The sequence below is a fragment of the Falco cherrug genome, chromosome 2 (assembly GCF_023634085.1).
Source record: "Falco cherrug isolate bFalChe1 chromosome 2, bFalChe1.pri, whole genome shotgun sequence".
In the NCBI taxonomy this organism is placed as follows: Eukaryota; Metazoa; Chordata; class Aves; order Falconiformes; family Falconidae; genus Falco; species Falco cherrug.
This window is the reverse complement of record NC_073698.1, coordinates 91258036-91277294: the sequence shown is the minus strand read 5'-3', so window position 1 is coordinate 91277294 and position 19259 is coordinate 91258036. Positions and strand designations below refer to the sequence as shown.

The 19259-nt window shown below is 39.2% G+C and overlaps 1 protein-coding gene across 3 annotated transcripts in view; it reads right to left on the bottom strand.

Annotated features, from left to right (window-relative positions):
* Positions 1–3054: 3054 nt before the first annotated feature.
* Positions 3055–19259, bottom strand: part of BCLAF3 (BCLAF1 and THRAP3 family member 3) — a 35806-nt gene continuing 19601 nt past the window's right edge. Inside the window, exons 10-13 of one of the 3 annotated variants that reach the window (XR_008730883.1) lie at positions 14631–14726; positions 9975–10130; positions 7241–8129; positions 3055–6070 (exon numbers count right to left, since the gene is read on the bottom strand). Coding sequence is in view for 2 of the 3 variants with exons in the window: in XM_055701978.1 (XP_055557953.1) it covers positions 8100–8129; positions 9975–10130; positions 14631–14726 (282 nt within the window). In the remaining variant the exon portion in view is untranslated. Of the gene's footprint in view, positions 8130–9974; positions 10131–14630; positions 14727–19259 lie in introns of all 3 variants that reach the window. The other 2 variants (XM_055701978.1, XM_055701979.1) reach the window with 2 other exon arrangements.

Here is a 19259-nt window from a genome sequence, read left to right as displayed (position 1 = left end):
GGCTCGCCCAGTTCCGGCGCTGGGGGAGGGGGATGGCGCTCCGGGCACGGGCGCTGGGAGCGGGCGGCGGGACGGGGGGCGCGGATGGCTGCCCGCCACCCTCCCCGTTACCTGCGGCGGCCCGGGCCCGGCCCTGGCCCTGCCCCGGGGCCCGGCCTTAGGGCGGCCGCGAAGCTGCAGCGGCGGTGCCGCAGGTGCCTCCCGTCGCGCCGCGCCCCGGCCCCGGCCGTGAGGAAGGGGGCGGTGTGCCTGGCCGCACCGCGGGGGCCGCTGCCACCCCCGCGCCGGCTCGACTGGGGCAGGGGCGAGGAAGGAATACGGACGAAAAGACGAAATGCAGAGCGGCTGCTGTGGGGGCTCGGGCAAGGAGCGGAGTCGCACAATGAGCAGCTGGTGGTGGAGCGCTGGCTGCAGCGGAACCGAGCGGGAGCGGCGGGTCTGCACGGCGCCGCACCGGGCCGGCCAGCAAGGCGGCTGCTGCGGCACGGCACGGGCAGGGGAGCACCCCCACGGGCTGCAGAGGGGAAGAGCAGGTTAAAAACTCTGTGAGCCCGTGTAAAAGGTAAAGTCCAGGTAGCATCTTTTACAGCATAAGCACCTTCGATACTAATGAAAGGTTCAACCAAAACACGAAACAAAAAAAAAAATCCCCTGTTCTAACCGCAGGTAGTTAATTTGGGTATGAAGACAGAAAACAGCCAGTAACACAACTGATACAGTTTTTGTACTTCTCCCTCTGCACAACGGATAATTTTGAAAAAGAGGTTTTTTGAGGTTAAAAAAAAAAAAAAGTGTAAAAAACCAGAAGTCGTTCCAGGGGGCATCTGGCTTCTTGGCTACAAAAATCCACATTTTTAAAATAGCGATGGTGAACTCTTTGAGAGAAGATTAAAGGTGTTAAGCCTCTCATTGGTTAAAATATTTAGAAGGAATTCCTAATTCTTGACTTATTACTACTTTTAAGAACACTTTAACCACAGCTATGAAAACTTGCTTTTAAGTTACTTATTTACATGCCCTAGCAGCAATGGAACATCAGAAAAGACAAACTGCACTAGTTCCAATTCAAATCTTTTGAAGAGATTAGTTGTGATACAACCAAACCCTCACAGATATAATACTAATTTTTTTCAAGAGTTTTTTAACCAACTAAAACCAGGAAAGTGAAGTTCAGCTATGAACAGGAAAACAATGGAAACAGGCTGGACGTAGGTGTAGACAGCCTCCATCCAGTTCAGTGTTTCACTGCAAATTCCGAACCTTGAACCACCTCAGCACTATTTTCAAAAACACTTAAGACACCAAGTCACAAACCACTAAAGAGTTCCAAGACTGAGAGAAGAGAGGGGAAATGGAGAAAAAAAGAGCAAGCCTTTTATCTTCATATATACACAGAGCACTTTTAGCCAGTCACAGGCTACTAGAAAGCCAATATTCGCACACCCTTAATAAAACAATGCTGGCTTCCATTATCCTCAGTTCCTCATTGCATAAGAGCATTTGATGTCTATTACCTGAAAAATTTACCTGGGAAATTACCAGAATGAAAAGTAGCAGCTTTTACTTAAGCATTATGACAAACTAGCTGCAATTGTCAAGTCAATCAGAACAAAACTAAGTAGAACTGATGCAACCAGATATGAGAAGGAAGGCATTTCTGTTGTTAGCATGGCAATTTTATATGAAGTTCGGCTTTCCAGTGCTCCAGCTGTGTAGCTTCAGGTGGAATAAATAGTACAACTGAATTATTTAGCTTGGTATATAACGGCAGCACTGCTTCTGTAAGAACTCCTCGGGGCTGGTAGTAAAAGCGATAAGGAGTAACTCAAAGTAGTCACGTCATGACGTCAGTGTTACAATGCATAGGAGAAAGCCAATGTCATGGCCATCTCAGATACCAAATTTCAACTATCACTAAAAATGAATCTATGGGAATTTCTTGACTTTCCCAAGTAAAATAGTAACACAGTACAGCAGGCTGTCCTTTCCAGAAAGTGGAAAAATCTCATTGTAAACCGGGGGGGAGCACTGTCATAGTGCCTCCAAGACTTGGCTTCCCATCGTTCCTAAGCCAAAGAAACAGGACTATGGGGACCGATCTTTTGTTCCTATAGAGCCTACCCCTCAGCTAGGGCTTCAAACTAACATTACAATGTATGTTGACTATTAGGATACCTTACCTTTGTGGGGAAAGGGCTGAATGAGTAAGCATCATGACAGCATTTGGGGGAAAGAAAAAAAAAAAAAGTCTCTTTACTTGTTAAGGAATTACTTACAGAAACTAAAGACATGTTTTTAAAGTGGTATCAATGGAAATCAGCAACTTTTCTCTGAACTGACATGCACTTCAGAATGCAATCAGCCATCACCTCTTGAGACTGTAGTCTAATAGTTGGGAAGCATTATTATTATATCCCCCCCAAGTATTATTTAAATGTTTTTTCCTGCGGGGGTGGGGGTGGGGGGAAGTAACAGTGTCTGTCTCCCTCCCCTATATCACAGTAGACTAACCACAGAGGAAGGACTTTTGCTTTACTCTCTAGTTCAAGGATAATAACCAGATTAGGAGAACTATTAAAAAAAAAAAAAACAAACCACACCAAATTATTTACATACAGTGAAGATCAAGTTATGGCAAGTTCAAGTAAACAATGGGGAAGTTAACTCTTTTCCTTTAAATAAACACTGAGGTGAAGCTAGTACATTTGCATTCTCACACCACTCTATTAACATGGTTAAATTAACATGGTTATTCTTCACCTCACACTGATGATACTGTATTAAGGGAATTCTTAAAAATACACAGTTAATTAATGTAAACTTTGGCAAAGTTAGCCAAGCAAGTGCATGCCTTCCCCCCATTCTGTCCCTTTACAGAATGTATCTAGAATGTAGGTCAATACTATAATCTCAAAAAGTGGCAATAAATGAAGTTATAGAAGCAACAGTTGTATAAGAAAAAATTCAATGGCTACACAGATCAAGTAACATACTCTAAAAATGACACCAAACATTAATAACTACTGAAACAAATAACTGAATTATAAGTAAAAATTTTGTGAAAACATTTATTATCTGTAGAAACAAAATTTACATTGATTTTATATAAACTATGTTAAACATATATATAAACATACCTACATCTTAATATATACTTATGAATGAGGCTTTTAGGTATGGGATAACATTGTCAGAAGCACCATCGTGGACTCCAAAGACTACAGACTTAAAATGCATTTGAATTTAATTCCATCTTCAGTAGTTTAAAAATTCATTTCTTACCCACACTTAGTAATAATTACATTTAAAGGTTTCTAATAATTGTGGTTGCATGTGTACATACATGTGCACATACACACATTAGATGGTCCTTGTGAAACTACAGTATAAATAAGGTCAACATTAATATATTCCTTAGAAATAGACACTAGTTCCACATCCTCATTCAAGGGCAGGGGGAAAAAGAGAAATTCCTGCTATTCTTAAAACAAAACAATGAGGGTTTTTTAATTCCATGAAGAGTGTACTCAAACAACAACGGTTTCCACCCTGTCTCTTCCCTCAAAGACATAAGAGAAGCTGGTCACAAAATAAAAGCCATCTACTGTATTATTTCCAGAAAGTGAAGTATTAAAAAAGACAACATGAGATTTAGACTGCCTAGACAAAATTCAGAGCAATAAACAGTGAACAGAAGAAAACTGTACTAAAGTGGCAGGCAGCACAGAGCTATTAAAACCACGTGGCTAAATACCTACTCACAAACCCCTCCAACAACAAAAACCATCAGGCACGGAAGGAAGGGGCAAGTGTTATGACAATAGTTTTCTGTGATCTTAACACTGGAAAATTTATGCTCACCAAGCTTGAAACAGAACACACTTAAAGTCCATCGCTGTCCTTAAGGTCTATTAAGGAGTCAAGTGTTACAAGTAGGCTTTCAAAGATCTTGAAATGGCTTTTTTTTTTTCCTTCCCTCTCCTTCTTAAGGAGGCTGAAGAACCTCCCATCTTCAAATCCTGCAGTAATAGAATGAAGTCTTTCAAGGGCCAGAGTTATGTGCAGAAACATCCATTATTTGTTTTCAGGTTGCTGGGTTTTTTTTTTTCAATATTCATTACAATGCAAGTCTGAAGTCTTTCTTCGAGAGAGATCTTTGTAGATGGCTGTTCAGATCCTTAAAGAAAGGTAACAGGCATGTTTCTACACAGCATGGGAAAAGATCCCTTTGGAAAGCAAAGCAAAGAACTCCTATTTACAGTCTTCTAAGGTGAATACTGAGAAAACAAGTCTCTCTTTGCTATAATATTTAATCATCTTCTCCAAGCAACTCTCACTATCCATTTCCAAGACAGAGCAGAAAATTACTTTCCCTGCATGTAACAAGCAAGTTTTGAAAACCCTGCCTTTTTTAATGCCACAAAAGTGTAATCTTGATTTTTGTTTTGTTTTTAAAGCAACTAAGTTCATATAAAGAAAATTCAGCATCTCACCCTGAGGCCCTGGGAGAGAAGGCAGCAGCTAAACTGTTAACACAACTGGCAATCAGCTGAATTTACTCCCATCCTTTGCTATCAGTTACCTGAGTTGAGATAGTTACGTCCAGGTCTCGAGACCATCCAAATTCATCAGGTAAGGTGATTTTAAACATGCAAGTAATTATTATTAGAGTTAAGGCAGTGCTTGCAGAAGCCTTGCAATGTGTTGCTTCTTATTAGCTCCAGAATTTTGTTAACCTTGTGAACTCAATCATCACAAAGATGAGGATTCTAACTAATCTATGTGGATATTAAATGGATCAGCAATATAAATGCTAACACCACAACAACTTATTATTTCAGACACTTATAAGGAAGACTAGTCATATTTAACCCACTACATTTTGGATAGCAAATAATTAAAAAAAACAATTTCACATGTGAACAACTGAGAATGACATGAGCATTTAACAGCCATTTCAAGTCAACCAAAAGAAAGGCAATTCACATTTATATTTTCAAAGTATAAAACAGAAAGCTAGAAAGCTCTTAGACAATCACATTTTTAACTTCCCCTTCCAATGCAAATGCAATGACAGGCTTTACTAATACAAGAGACACTGTTTTCCTTCTGAGGCTTACAAATGTGTTTAAATTAAGTGGTTATTTTAACAACTGTTATCAGTCCATGCTGCCATTAGAACAATGCAATAATCAGGATATTACTTAAGTCTTTGTACAGGTGTTTTCTACAATGCAGTCACAATATGCAGAAAGGCACCAAGTTATTCAAGTAAATTGACCTTTCTTCTACTTAGCTTTTTCTTGTGCCTTCACAACTCAATTCGTAACTTCAATACATTACTCTCAACTAAACGTTATATTCCAGTACAATAGAACCTTTCTGTGCTAAAATAATAAATAAGCTGATTTGTATGTGAGTATATAGACACAAGTCTCTAATTCACAAAGATAAGTCCACTTAGCAATGTCTCACACCAGATAACATCACAGAGTAGATAACTCTTAGCACCTAAACCACCCAGTTTCTGTATGATTTTTATAAAATATAGGAAGTTTTATCGTGACAGAAACTCAAATTAGTTAAGTTATCAGTAAAGAATGCGATTTGAGCAAGTGACATCACCTTAAATAAAAGCTAAAGCAACTGAAACAATGACTGTTTCATCATATGACATTCATCTTGGGACCAAGGGTAGGCGGGGGGAATAAAAATCAAAGTCAGTAAACATGCCCAAAACCCCTTGTTTGTAATAATGTTGCTCACAGTTGTAGAAATAAAAACCAAAGCTAAACTGTTAAAAAGTACAAACCAAATTAGATACAGCTAGTCATGCACAGGTAAAGTAAGAAAGCACAAGATCAGAGAAGCCAGTCACACTTTTAAACCTGGTTAAAGCAGCATTAACTGACTGTAGTCTCACTACTTCAGCATTACTTCCACGCAGTGTTAGCAAAACTGCCATGTCAGAAGTTTCTTCATGTATCCACTTTTCCCATTTGCTCAACAACGAGTTCTCTTCCAGGCTTTAATAAGAACACTGCAGGAAGCTTACAGAAACAGTAGTATCCTGTTGAATAAGACAATATAGCTTCAGTAGTTTGTCCTATATCATATATGGTTTCACTTTCTTATGTGTTTTACAGTGCTTTAGCACATTCAGGAGCAGTGTGAATAGCTTGGCAGCTTGAGAGTAAACCTGTCCTCATCTGCAGGGTACATGCAGCACTCCCCTGCCAGCAGGCTGCTCCACTGCAGCTACTCCACATTTGCTTTGGCTTGCCTCACTTAACCTGTTGTTTCAATTCCTTATTTTCCTCTCCCAGAAATCTATACAGAACAATTTTGCCAGATTCATCACCGACAGTGTAAATGAACAATTTCTTATCTGCAGAAAGTTGCCTGCCTCTATGTGACCAGGGAATTCCTTTTCCTTTAGTTTCTTGTTTTGTGTATGCATATCGGTTATTGAAAAACTAGTTGAATCATTGGTGATTGTTATTTAAACTGAAAACCTGGGGTTTAGAAACAATCAATCTGGTGTTATTGTTTAATAACCACAACATCAATGAGCGTGGCACACTTCCTGCCAGCTTGTCGCTTATGAACACTAAGCAGCACAGGTCTTAAATGACACTATCTTGGCTGTTCTGAGCCATACCTACACTTTCAAACAGTCTCTACTGAAGGCATTGTGCAAAAAACATTACCAAAAAAGCATGCAGAAATCACATCCTGACCTTCCACCCAAAACCCGAATTTCCTTTTCCCAGAACACATGTCCACCCAGTATTAGAATTCTAATCTACTATAACAGAGACTAGCCTGCATTCTATATGGCTAACACTGTCTTGGAACTGATGGAAATACATTAGCCTGCACATATCGTGGATATGGTGAACAACTTTTTTCTTAAATAAGAAAATCTCTGAAAACTACTTGCTATGCATCTTTGATTTACCAGCAATAAAAAGAACAAACAAATCTAATACATACACACAACCCTATTGTATATTGTGTATTAAGGCCAAGGCTATCGACAGGAAATAAGCACAATGTTATTTATAGCTGCTTATGAAACACGTCTGGCTATTTGTGTTTTGCACACAGCATAACAATATTGCAGTACAGTAAACTTCAGAGAATTACTGGCATTTTGAACAAAATTACAAGCTATCTGCAGTTAAAGCAGTTTCAATTATGAACAGCTTTGTTAGAAGACACGTTTATAAAAACTTACGTTTTTTGTTTTTCTTGTAATTAAATACTTCAGGCCCCAATTTCAGAATCCAGGAAATCACCAAATCATTTATGACGAAAAAGATTAGAGAACATGTGGCTTGGTCAAGAATGTCATACACCAAAGCATAATGAGACAGAACAATTTTGAATACAGATCAACTAATCCTCTAACAAACCCAAGCATGCTTTCGGTGCAGTTATAAGCTACTGCTACAGTACATTACATACCTGCCTGTTACCATTCATTTTAATCAAATACTGGACGTTGTCCCAACATTCTAACAATTTACAAATATATATACACATCAGAAACCCAAGTATATTATTAAACTAAAGTAATACAAAATACTGTTTTATGGAAATGACTGAACAGAGGTGTAAAATCTATTGCACAACCTAAAAGGTCATTACTTGGAAAATCCTGAGCTAATGTGCTATTACCAAACAATTCAGGCACTTTTTTTTTTCCTTTTTTATAAGTACATAAGCAATAAACTTTCAACATATAAACCTCTGGGTATAACAACTGAAGTTCCATCTGTAACATCATGCTTAGAGAAAAAGTATTCAATAAATAAGACTCCCTTCAATGACTTCTTTTCTCAAGACTGGTATGCAAAAGGAACTAAAGGAACATACTATAATGTTTCAGTTGAATACTGTACTTTAAAAGCAATTATTAAAACTGTAAAAAAGTTCCGCAGCATTCCACTACTGAAAAATAAAGTTATTTTTAATCAAGAAAGTTACAGGGTTAGTTCCTTTATCCTATTTTAAGTCTTGACAAATTTGTCAAAAAATGAACAGATGCTCCCTTTGCTGTGTATTCTGTTTCAACTTCAGGATCAGAGCTCAGTTCAGGTTTCTGCTGCAATATTTAAATTTCCCTACAGAGAGAAACAAAAGAAAAGTTACTGTCAAGTTGTAACAGTTGAAAAAAGCCTCCCAACTTTCTTAAGTACTGTATTATAGTGTGTAACATACAAGATTCTTAAAATTATGGATTGAAACAGCACAGCTATGAAGATTCTACTTTAAAGGATGCATATGCATAATTATTTCAAAAGGGTGAAATAAGGATGTTCAGACCACTTTAACAAATCTCAAGGTCAAGTTTAATCATTACAATAGGCAAGACATGGGAAATGCTAGAATCTGAGGAACGGTTTTGTTTCTTAAGAATTAGCCAACCAGCAATCAGTAGGCTGTTAAGAAAATGGTTGTCATACTTATTCCTCAGAATTTATTTTACTTTAATTCAAAGATACTCAAGTTCTTCATCACACTTAAAAATCAATATTCAGATCTAACTATGCTTCTCCAATTCAAATCATCATCTCCAGCAGCCCGATTGTGCGAAGCATGTTTTATACCTTCCAGACAAGAACCTTAATATCCAATTACGAAGAACACTGGAAGTTATTGGGGAGAACGTCACTACAACAAAACTACGGCACTTCCTTGACCATTTCACAATGGTCATAATTTTTTGGGAAAAAATCCTTCTCCATCTATTTTCCGCTAATTCCAAGTCAATTTAACCTTCAGAGATCATACTTCTCAGAGTCCATGCAAATGCAGAAAGCATTCATCAGTATACTACAGCAACAAGTGACCCATTTACCTTGTCCAAAGTATTTGGTTTTCTTTCTGTTGTTTTTGTTATTTGGTGGTAGGTTTTGGTTGGGTTTTTTGGGTAGTTGGTTTTTTTTGGTGTGTGTGGTTTTTTTTTCTTGGGGGGGGGGGGGGGGGGGTGCGGGGGGCAGGCAGGGGTTGGTGCTTGGCTTTCACCACCACCACCACCTGTAGACTGTAGACGAGTTTTTCTGAAAACAGCTCTAAGAAACTTTGCTTCTGTGCTTGAAAAAGTGAACTCTAATCCAACTACAAATGCTTATTCAAGTGTATTTACCTGGAGCTAGATGGGCACAGAAATACAGAACAAACAAGAATTCGCACAGAAACACAAAACTGCAAGGGGCTGTGTAGGTCATCTAATCCAATTCTCTGATGTCATTAGAAACCTCACACTACTTTGATTGCACTTGATCAATTCTAATAAAGGATTTAGAATGTTTTAACTACTGATCCTCACAAAACCTGTAACATTTTATATGGTTCAAAGTTCTTCTGCACTTCAAGATTATTGTTGTCCCATACAGACTGCAAATGAAGTGTTTAGCATAAAACAGATGTGCCTACTTATTTCAGCTTGAGCTTATAAAACCATTTTCCACCAACATTATACAGCATAGGATGCTTTATTCAGAGCAGCACTCCAGTATGCACTTTAAAGTACATAATTAAAGGTAACTTAACAGTGAAGCACACAGACACAGTAAAAAAAAGAAAGTTACTAATAACCCTTCATGTTGATTTAAAGCTGTAGCCTAAAAGGACATAATAATTTTACAGAGGGCTGCTTTGTCTTCCTATCAATAGGAAGAGAGATCAACTGAGCTCAAGGAAAGGATACTGAAACAGAGGCAACTGCAGAATCTCAGAGGCCACCTCTGACCTGCAATTACCCAAAGCAAGTTTCAACAAGTCTCCATGGAATAAATATGGAGGAAATAGGAGTGCAGAATCAAGTTTGCCTATAAAGTACAAAGAGCCAAAATTTCAGAAAATCCCATCCAAGTTATTCCATGGGGATTTATAAATTGGAATTGATTATATCAATATTCATGTTTTATAAATGGCTTAGTGAAAAATAAATTAGGCCAACTTACCTTTTCTTTCCTCAAAAATCCATCTCCAAATTTATTAGTGGTAAATCCCCTTACACCAACAGAACGCAACCGCTGGTACTTAGCCTGAATATATAAACCCTTCTGTACTAAGCCTGATTTATAATGGGATTGCAAATGGCCATCTGCAAAACTGCTCTGTAAGGGTGGGGGAAGGGAGAAAAAAAAATTATCAAACTGAGGGCACCAAAATTCAATAGTTTATATTTATACACATATAAAACTTAACAGTACTGAACAACAGAAGTATGCACGTATGCACTTGTAAGTGTGGAATCTCTTCCTTTATTTCCATTTAATATTCCTCAGACCACTAGTTTACCATATGGCTCATATTGTACTTACCATTTAAAATATCTGCAGTTATCTTCCTCATAGACAAAAGTAAACGTATTGTACAACATTTTTTCAAACTTCATTGACAAAAAAGTTTAAGAAAACGCCTCACTATGGCTAACAAATTCAGTGACGTCAGGCCTGCAGTGGGCACACATACTGAGTTTAAAAAAAAAAAGTCTAGTTCTGTTTAGTATATATATTTTCCCTACAGTTTTAAGATCTTACAGTCTGTACGTATGTTCATTGCTCTATGCCTTTGTTGCCTCCAGACTGGAATGCTGTAAACATAGTGTGAGACCAGGAGTGGAGGCCACAGACATAACAAAAGGCTTACAGGTGAACAGCATTATAAATACACAGAATCTAGCAAGATCAACACTGACCACACAACAGCAGCTGAAGTTACAAATAGGTTTTCATTCCTAAGCACTCAGACCTCCAACAAAATAGGCAGAAAGAACCTTCAGAGTAAGAAAAACCCTGTTCATCATGATTTGTCATAGTTTTCCAGTACTGTTCTAAGCTTGCCAATGTAGTCCTGACAAAGCATTCATGTATAAATTCATCCTTTCAAGTTTCACCATCCTCTCCAAACTGACACTACAATGGCTTTCCAGCTAAAAAAAAAAAAAAAAAACAAAACCTCCTGACCATATAAAATTCTTGTTATCTTTTACGAACACCTTTTAAGGGTAGGAGAGGACAAAATATATCATAGAAACCGCCCTTCTTGAGCATGACCCAATTACTTTCGTGAAATCCATGTCTCTTTGACAAAGTAAGGATCACTTCAAAAAAAAAATAAATAATCACATGCTCTGAAGTTGCAAGGAGTTTGGTACCAGTTTTTCCTCTGCATTTTCCACTGTGTGTCTGGTGAACAGCTAAGAAAACTCTGTACAGAACAGAGGTTCCTTTATGCAAATGCAGAGGTTATTTCCCAAATAATTTCACCCACCTACTGTATAGGACATATCCGAGAAGCTGGCCCCATCAGTCCCCCAGGGTTACTCTTACGGTGCACGTAGGCAGGGGACACTTGAAGACGACTATTAAATGCTAACCCTTTTCCTGAGAAGCATAAGAGTCCAGGCACAATACAATGAAGTAAATTCCTTAAGTTGATACATGCCTGCCATAGGGAAAACTGAAGGACATTTTTAATGCTGGGTTAAACCCCTGACCATAGTTAGGATTAAAAGTTCCCAAGTCCCCCACAGCTGCTGTGGTTCTCTGCTTTGACATAGGCGGCTAGAAAGGAGGCCTTAGTGGTCTACAACTGCATTTGTATGACAAGAAAGGAGGAGATCAAGTAAGAGATGGGGGAAAAGGTACAAGATATTGAAAATCGGATTACACGCAGCTTAGAAGTTTCAACTGAAATATCTATATGTTCTGTAAGAGGGGAGGGAGGGGAATAGCATTATTATTAGTGTAGAACAGAACCAGCTACAGACAAAATTAACAGATTATATACACATTTGGTATATAGGCACTGCAGTCACATAGCTTACAGCAAAATGAGGTAGTTAAGGTGTGTGGTTAAGAAGCCATTAACTTTTAGTCTAAAAGTAAGAAAAAGATCTGCTAGTGACATCTAGTTTTGCATTAAGAATATTTTTTAAATAATGCTAATGACAATGCCTATGAACCAATGGCTCAAGCTCTGAAATAAAGTCTGTATGAGCCATGGCACTGGGTCTGCCTGGGATGGAGTTAAGTTTTCTTCACAGCAGCCTACATGGTGCTGTGTTTTGGATCTGTAACTAAAACAGCACTGGTAACACACCACTGCTTTGGCTGGGGCTGAGCAGTACCTGCACAGCGCCAAGGCTTTCTTTTCTTCCCCTACTCTGCCTCTCGGCAAGCAGGCCAGGCACGGGCCACAAGCTGGGAGGGGACACAGAACAGCTGACACAAGGTGAGCGAAGGGATATTCCGTGCCATATAACCTCCTGCGCTTCAACAGAAGCTGAGGGGAGGGGGTTTGGAGCAGGTAGCCATTGCTCGGGAACCAGCTGGGCATCGGTCATCTTGTGGGAGGTGGAAAGTGACTGTCTTTGCATCACTTGTTTCTTCCTCTTTCCTTCACTTCTGAGTCTTCAACTCAACCCATGAGCTTTCTCACTTTTGCTCTCAGTATTTTCTCTCCCATCCTGCTGGGGGAGGAAGGGATCCGAGGGGAGAGCGGGCAAGCAGCTGTGTGGTGCTTAGTTGCTAGCTGAGGTGAACCCACCACAGCCACCACCACACTGAACTGTGTCTAACAGTGAATGAAGTTCAGTTCTGAAGATACCATGCATGTACCCACTTAAAGGCTGGCTTCATGATTTGCTGCAAAGTGTCATTACAAAAAAGACCTTTTAATAAGATTTCTCCAGATCCTTTATGAAACTGCTGTTATTTCCAATACCTTTTTTGTTTGTTTTCAAAAAAAGTTTGAACATAGTGCAAGACCTTTTTTTTTTTTTTTAATTACTCCAAGTAACCCCCCCTTTTTTACTTAAAATGTCTCCATTTTATATACTAAGAAGAAATGTGGTGGGATTTGAGGTTGTCTGGGGTTTTTTGGGGGGTGAGGTGTGGCAGGGAATGGGACTGTACATATGTGGGTTTTTTGGTTTGTACGTTTGGTTTTTTTAACTGATCAGCCAAGAATGTCTCCTCAGTGTAGGAGAGAGTCAAATCACCTTCCTATGTAGGTTTCAGCAACAGCATAGGAAGGAAAACCCCTGTTACACAGGAGGAAATTAAATGTAAAAGAAAAAAGTTGATGAAATTAAGTCAAATCAGCACTGCTGTTTCCATGGCAATGATAAACGTGCTATACACATACGCAAACTGCAATGTAAGTGCATATGCTGTTTTCCCTGCAAATATTAAAGTACCATGGGGATAGATCATTGGATACATCATTATTCAGGCAATTCTCATATACACATGTGATGACAACTTTGGTGGACGCTTTCATGCTTGCATTATCTCCAGCAGAACTATAGGCTGATGTAAAGGAAGGCAACGTTCCATTTTCTTTATATCAATTACCAACACTGCTTCAATGATATGGCAGCCAGTGCTAAAAAAATCCCTCCATCCCCTACAGGGTGACAATACAGAGGTGACACTGTTTAAGAGGTTATGGTGTCCTTACATATTAAAATAGTTCTACGAGGCTAACACTTTAAACTTGTTAACTTCAGCTTGGAAAAAGACTTTTTTTCATCAGAATGAAGTCAATATTTTTTGAGTGTTAGCTTAGCTATCCGATTAAGATTGACTGGCAAAATACACCTAAATGGGAGAGCCTGAAAGCCTCCTGTTTAGTCTGAGGTGGGGGGGGGGGGGCGGTCACGTGGGGAACCACAAAAAAAAAAACCCACACTTACACTGACCTCCTCTTTTCAAAATTTCATCCAAAAATGCCAGCTACTTAACCATCAAAAATTCACTTCAACTTCACTATCTATAGAACAGGAAAAATGACTACCTATTCCATAATTTATTTTACCCTTGAGAACACACCTGTTAAACAGGTTGGGGTAATTTTAAGGTAGAAAATGAGTAAGCTGTTCTAGATTTGCTTAATGCTTTTTTAATATAAAGAGCTCTCACTGGATCTATGCATAGCATGCCACTGTCAGTAGAACAAGAAGAAACTGGTTTTTGTTTTTCTGCTGAACCCATGATGCATTTTACAATCAGAAGGCATTAGAAAGCCACTGCACTACCTTAGGAAGAAGCACAGTTGTCCACCCCTTGAGACTCAGAGTATATAAACTTCACTTTTTTGATTTTTTATTTTTAATTTTTTGAACGCACAGATAGCAGTACGCAGGGTATACACAAGAGATTAGTTCCCCAGAAGTCCCTACATGAAAGGCCTACCAAAACAACAGTAAGACAGTTTTGAAAGCAATACAATGCACATCTTCCAGTCTTGGGAAATAGTTCAAGCTTCCACACTCATCTGGTGAAGGAGAGTAGGCTGACCAGCTTGGGTTTTTTTGCTAGATAAGCTTTCTAGTCATTGTCTAAATTCAGCAATTCTCATTCCCAACTTTGCAGTTAATGTGTTTCAACTGCATGCATATAATACTGGACAACCTCACTCAATCCACTGCCAGCCCTCTTACCTACTAAAAGCTAAGCCCCCCATTATTTTAACAGACACAATTAGGCTATGATGACACAATTTTTCACGGCACTTAATACATTCCAAAATACCTCTCCTGTTACTGAACTCAACAGGACCAAATCACCAGTTTATGTAACATACACCTGACAAAAGCTGATCTGTACCTTAAAGTGCCTTCTGATGGGTCCTGCATTTTCAAGGTGTCCTCTAATGCGTCTGTGAGGGTAAGTATCAGTTGGTTTTGAAGAATAGTAAGAATTCTAGTAGGAAAACAGAGTTATTAGTTTAATGTTACTGAATTATTCAAGAAAACATACAAAGTTTCCAGGTTATATTCACAAATGTTCCAACTCTTTCAATCTTGTAGCATTTGACATGACACTGAGGGAAACACAGTAAGAGGAGCACAGGGCCTGGAGTCCAGGCTGGCTGAAGTGATAGTAGAGCCCACAAAAGCCACAGATGATACAGACCATCCTACTGGAATATCAAACCTCTTGGAGAGATCTAAGCAGATAACAACCCAATTAAGATTCTCCACCCCTGTCCCCCAGAACAGATGCCTCAATTTGCAAGCAGCAAGTGTAGCAGACAGGCTGCTACAGCAGTCATTCCTCGAGTCAGGAATCAGGGCAACAGGATTAGTACTGTGGACATCCCTGGTTAGCGTATTTCAGAGCAGACACAGCACTGTTACTATACACGCCACTACAGCAACCAAACAACAAATGTGTAGCACATTACATTGGTCCTTACAAGATTCTACTTTTAACTGTATTACAGGAGAGCATTTGAAGATTACTTGCCTGCCACAGAAACACACACGATTTCAAAAGCACGCCACACAGACAAGCGGTATTGAAATTGTTGTGTCACCACACTGAACAGCTGAAGTCAAACAACTATGGTTGCCTAAAATAGAGCGCTCCTCCAGCCACTGTCCTCTGTATTTTGGCCCTTTTCTGACTTCCCCCATGACAGCTACCTCTAGATGGTGCACACAGCTAGAATATCATTTCCATCCTTGTTTACAATTAAAAATATTCACAGAAGCACTACATACTGGCAAATACCACATTAAAGTCATCTAATGCAGACAGAATGGACTTGCTAACAAACTCTTTGCGATCAAATGAAATTTTTTTGTTTATGGCCCGTTCTTGAATAATCACAGAAGTATTCCAATGCTGTTGAATTCTTTTGTTCAAAGGAAATTTTAGTAGCTTCAAATACATTTTAAAGAGAACCTAAGAAGAGAACTCTTATGAAATATTTCATATATATTAACATCTAATAATAAATGAAAATGCATGCTTTACTGTTTACAGAACTTCTATTCTCTAACAAAGTACCAAACCTTTTCAGTGGCAGAAACACTTTTGGATATGCTTTCTCACCCTGTTAGTAATTGGGGGGACTATAAACGCAACAGAATGGTGTTAGAATCCAAGTTAGCTTTTAACTGAGTTTTAAGCTAGCTTTTTTTTTTTTTTTTGAGACTGTATTATTGCCTAGAAGTCAACTATTTAGCTTCTTAAAACACCTTGACAAGAGGGGAATTCAGCAGATAGAGAGGAAGAAAGACATTATGGAGTGAGATCAAAGTAGTAAAAATGGCTTTTCCATGAAAAAGATATGAAAAATTAAATACACAGAGGACAAAGCGTATCAGAGCCTTCCCAGCTCCCTTCTTATTCTAAGAATATGAAGATACTCCATGAAATCAAATTAACTTTCTCCATACAGCACATAATTAAATCAGGAAGCTCCCTACTGAAGTATACTCCTTCTTAAAGCTGACAATTCAGCAAGATAAAAAAAAAATATCAAGAAAATTTCCTGTTATAGTTAAAAACAAACCTTGGGAAATTAAAACAAAGCTTGTCTTGACTAACTGTGGATACACCCCTCCGCACTCCCACCTCCCTCAAGATTCAAGTACATTAACGGAAACAAAACCATCTACAGTAGCAAACTACTCTTCAGGAATTTCCCAAACCAGAAGCTTTAAATGAAGAAAGAAAAAAAAAAAAGGGGGGGGGGGGAGGTTGTTAGTGTACAAATAGTTGTTCTGTTCTTCTGCTCTTAAGCTATACTCTTTTTGTCAATAGAGTACAAGGTTAGATGGACATCCCTTACAATCAAGGCTAGACAGACATTCACACCTTCAAGACACAAGTTCTTCTGAAGTTTAAGTTCAACCCCCAATTACTGAATATTAATAAAAGAAACACTCCACTGGCCCGCTGTAAAAAGTGCTCATACCTAGCACTGAAAATTTCATATTTGTTAGTAATGGGATACCAGAATTATGCCAACCAAGTAGGTACCATTTCCATGTTCCACTTTAACCCTAATGACTAAGATTGTTCATTTAACAAGAGAACAAAACCTGCTGTTAATATCACATTTGATAGTTTACTGTAAGGACGTGTTAATAGGGCCAATACATTATCTGTTTCATATTAGGCAGCATCCTTGCATCAGATATGATCCACCCACTGATCAGGCTTTCAGTTTTCAAGCATCCATCTTTTACCAATGCTGATACACACAACTCCTCTAGCAGTGATAAAGCCGCAATGAAATTTTACTAACAAAGACAAATGTGCAAATACTTATCCAATACATTACATTTTTAAAAATCCTGTGTTATAATTAGAGACACTGCAGTGGTTTTCTTGTCAAATACTCTTTTTTAAAATTATTTTTGCCTTTGCACTGTTAATGCTTGCCATTTGAAACCTGGTGCTCTGATGCACTTTTCTGAATATTTATCTGTAAAGAACAGCAAACAAACCTGACAGAAGTGTTGAAGGTCAGAGTTTTTCTTTTGGGTTTCCCAGGGTTTGCTTTTAAAACTACTGCGGAGAGTTCCACCTCTAAAAGCGCTAAGAGATGTCTACTGGATGCTTTTTTGTGTGTTTTCACCTTTACAATTTTGCCAGTGCACTGCTGCTACATCTCTTCTGCAGCATAAAACAGCTTCCCACAAGAACTGGGGAACTCCGCTTGGACCGTAGAACCAGCTGAACCAATACCTACCCAAGTACCTGAAACACTGAGCAAAACCACAGAATTTACTTTCTTTTTCAATAACTACTCTTAGCTCTTGCTTATGTTTCAAATTCTTCTCAGTTTTTCCATGTATTGCTGTGCCCCAATAACAGATGCTTCATTTAAGGATGTTTCCTATTTGAAAAGGTGTGGTTAACCCAGCATCAATGTTCTGGTGACCCATCAAACCACTTAAACCCAACACATTGTTCTGCAACCACCACCTTTTTAGCCGTGGTCCTTCCGCTTTCCAAGGTGCTCGGCAGCGTTCACACCTGAACCGTACTATTCTGATACAAGACTCTCCAAATGGTAAATTCCAAACATCTGTCCTCTTGCAGAAAGCAGCTGCCACTGGCTTTTGCCTTCATTCATTTTTGGTTTTCTAAGGCTGCTTTCAATTCTACTGATATTATGTTTCCAAAGAAAGTAGCAGTGGACACAGCTCTGAATTTACTATAGAAAGCCTACTCAACACAGAAATTATACATGTGGCTGAAACTGCAGTTGGCTGCTTGGATGCCAGTCCACTTAACTCACACTACAAACACTAAAGCAGTGCTGGCAGCCTACACATATGGGCATCGAGCTTGAGTCCACCAGGATAAGCTCTTTTTCAATCACACCCAGTCCTGAAGGACTCCTTCAAGGAAAGCCATTTTGAGCACCATACGCTCTCACACAACACACCTACATGTCACAGGTAGTGCCACACTACCAGAGCTAGCTTATTCAGCTGAATTATTTGTATGGCCTCAGATACGAGTTAGCTGTATTAGTGATCCACTCTGCCCAGGAAAAATTACCCTCTTTCTGCATTACTTTATATATTGAGCATTAGACATACTAGATAAACAGGAAAACTGACAAGGGGAGCAAATAAGCAAAATAATTTATTTGCAATTACTATATTACTATGGTGGAATGACTTTGGCTGAACACCATGTGCCCTCCAAGCTGCTCTATCACTTCCCTTCCTCACCAGAATGGCAGGGGAGAAGGGGCAGAATAACATGGAAAAAACTTCACGGATCAAGATAAAGGCAGTTTAATAAATCAAGAGCAAAGGCTGCATGCAGAAGCAATGGAAAACAAAAAAATTTATTTTCTACTTCCCATCAGCAGGCGATGGCCAGCCACTTCCCAGGAAGCAGGCTCCAGTACACATAGCAGTTGCTCCAAAAGAGTAACGTAAATAAGGAACGCCCCCCTCCCTCCTCCTTTCTCTTAGCTTTTGTTGCTGAGCAGACACCATATGGTATGGAATATCCCTTTGGTCAGTTTGAGTCAGCTGTCCTGGCTGTGTCCCTCCCAAGATCCTGCCCACCCCCAGCCTACTGATGAGGAAGGTTGGAGAGACAGCCCTGGTGCTGTGCAAGCACCGCCCAGCAGCAGCCAAACCCCTGGTGTGTTATCAGCACCTTCCTAGCTACCAATGCAAGCACAGCACTGAGGGATGCTATGGGGACATAACTCCATCTCAGCCAGACCCAATACAATTACTTAATGAGCAATTACTACTTGTTTTTGGGGACTTCAATCTCAGTCTTAATATTTTTTTTCCATTACAACCTTACGTTGTTTTACACTGAAAGTTGCACTATTATATAGGCAAGGCAGATACGTTTCAGTGATGGTCAGAGCTGACTACATAGAAGCTACTTTTGATGGACCACAAAAGTGTCATGGTCTTTTGGAACGCCATCCATAGGGTATTAATTACAATGTATTAAGAA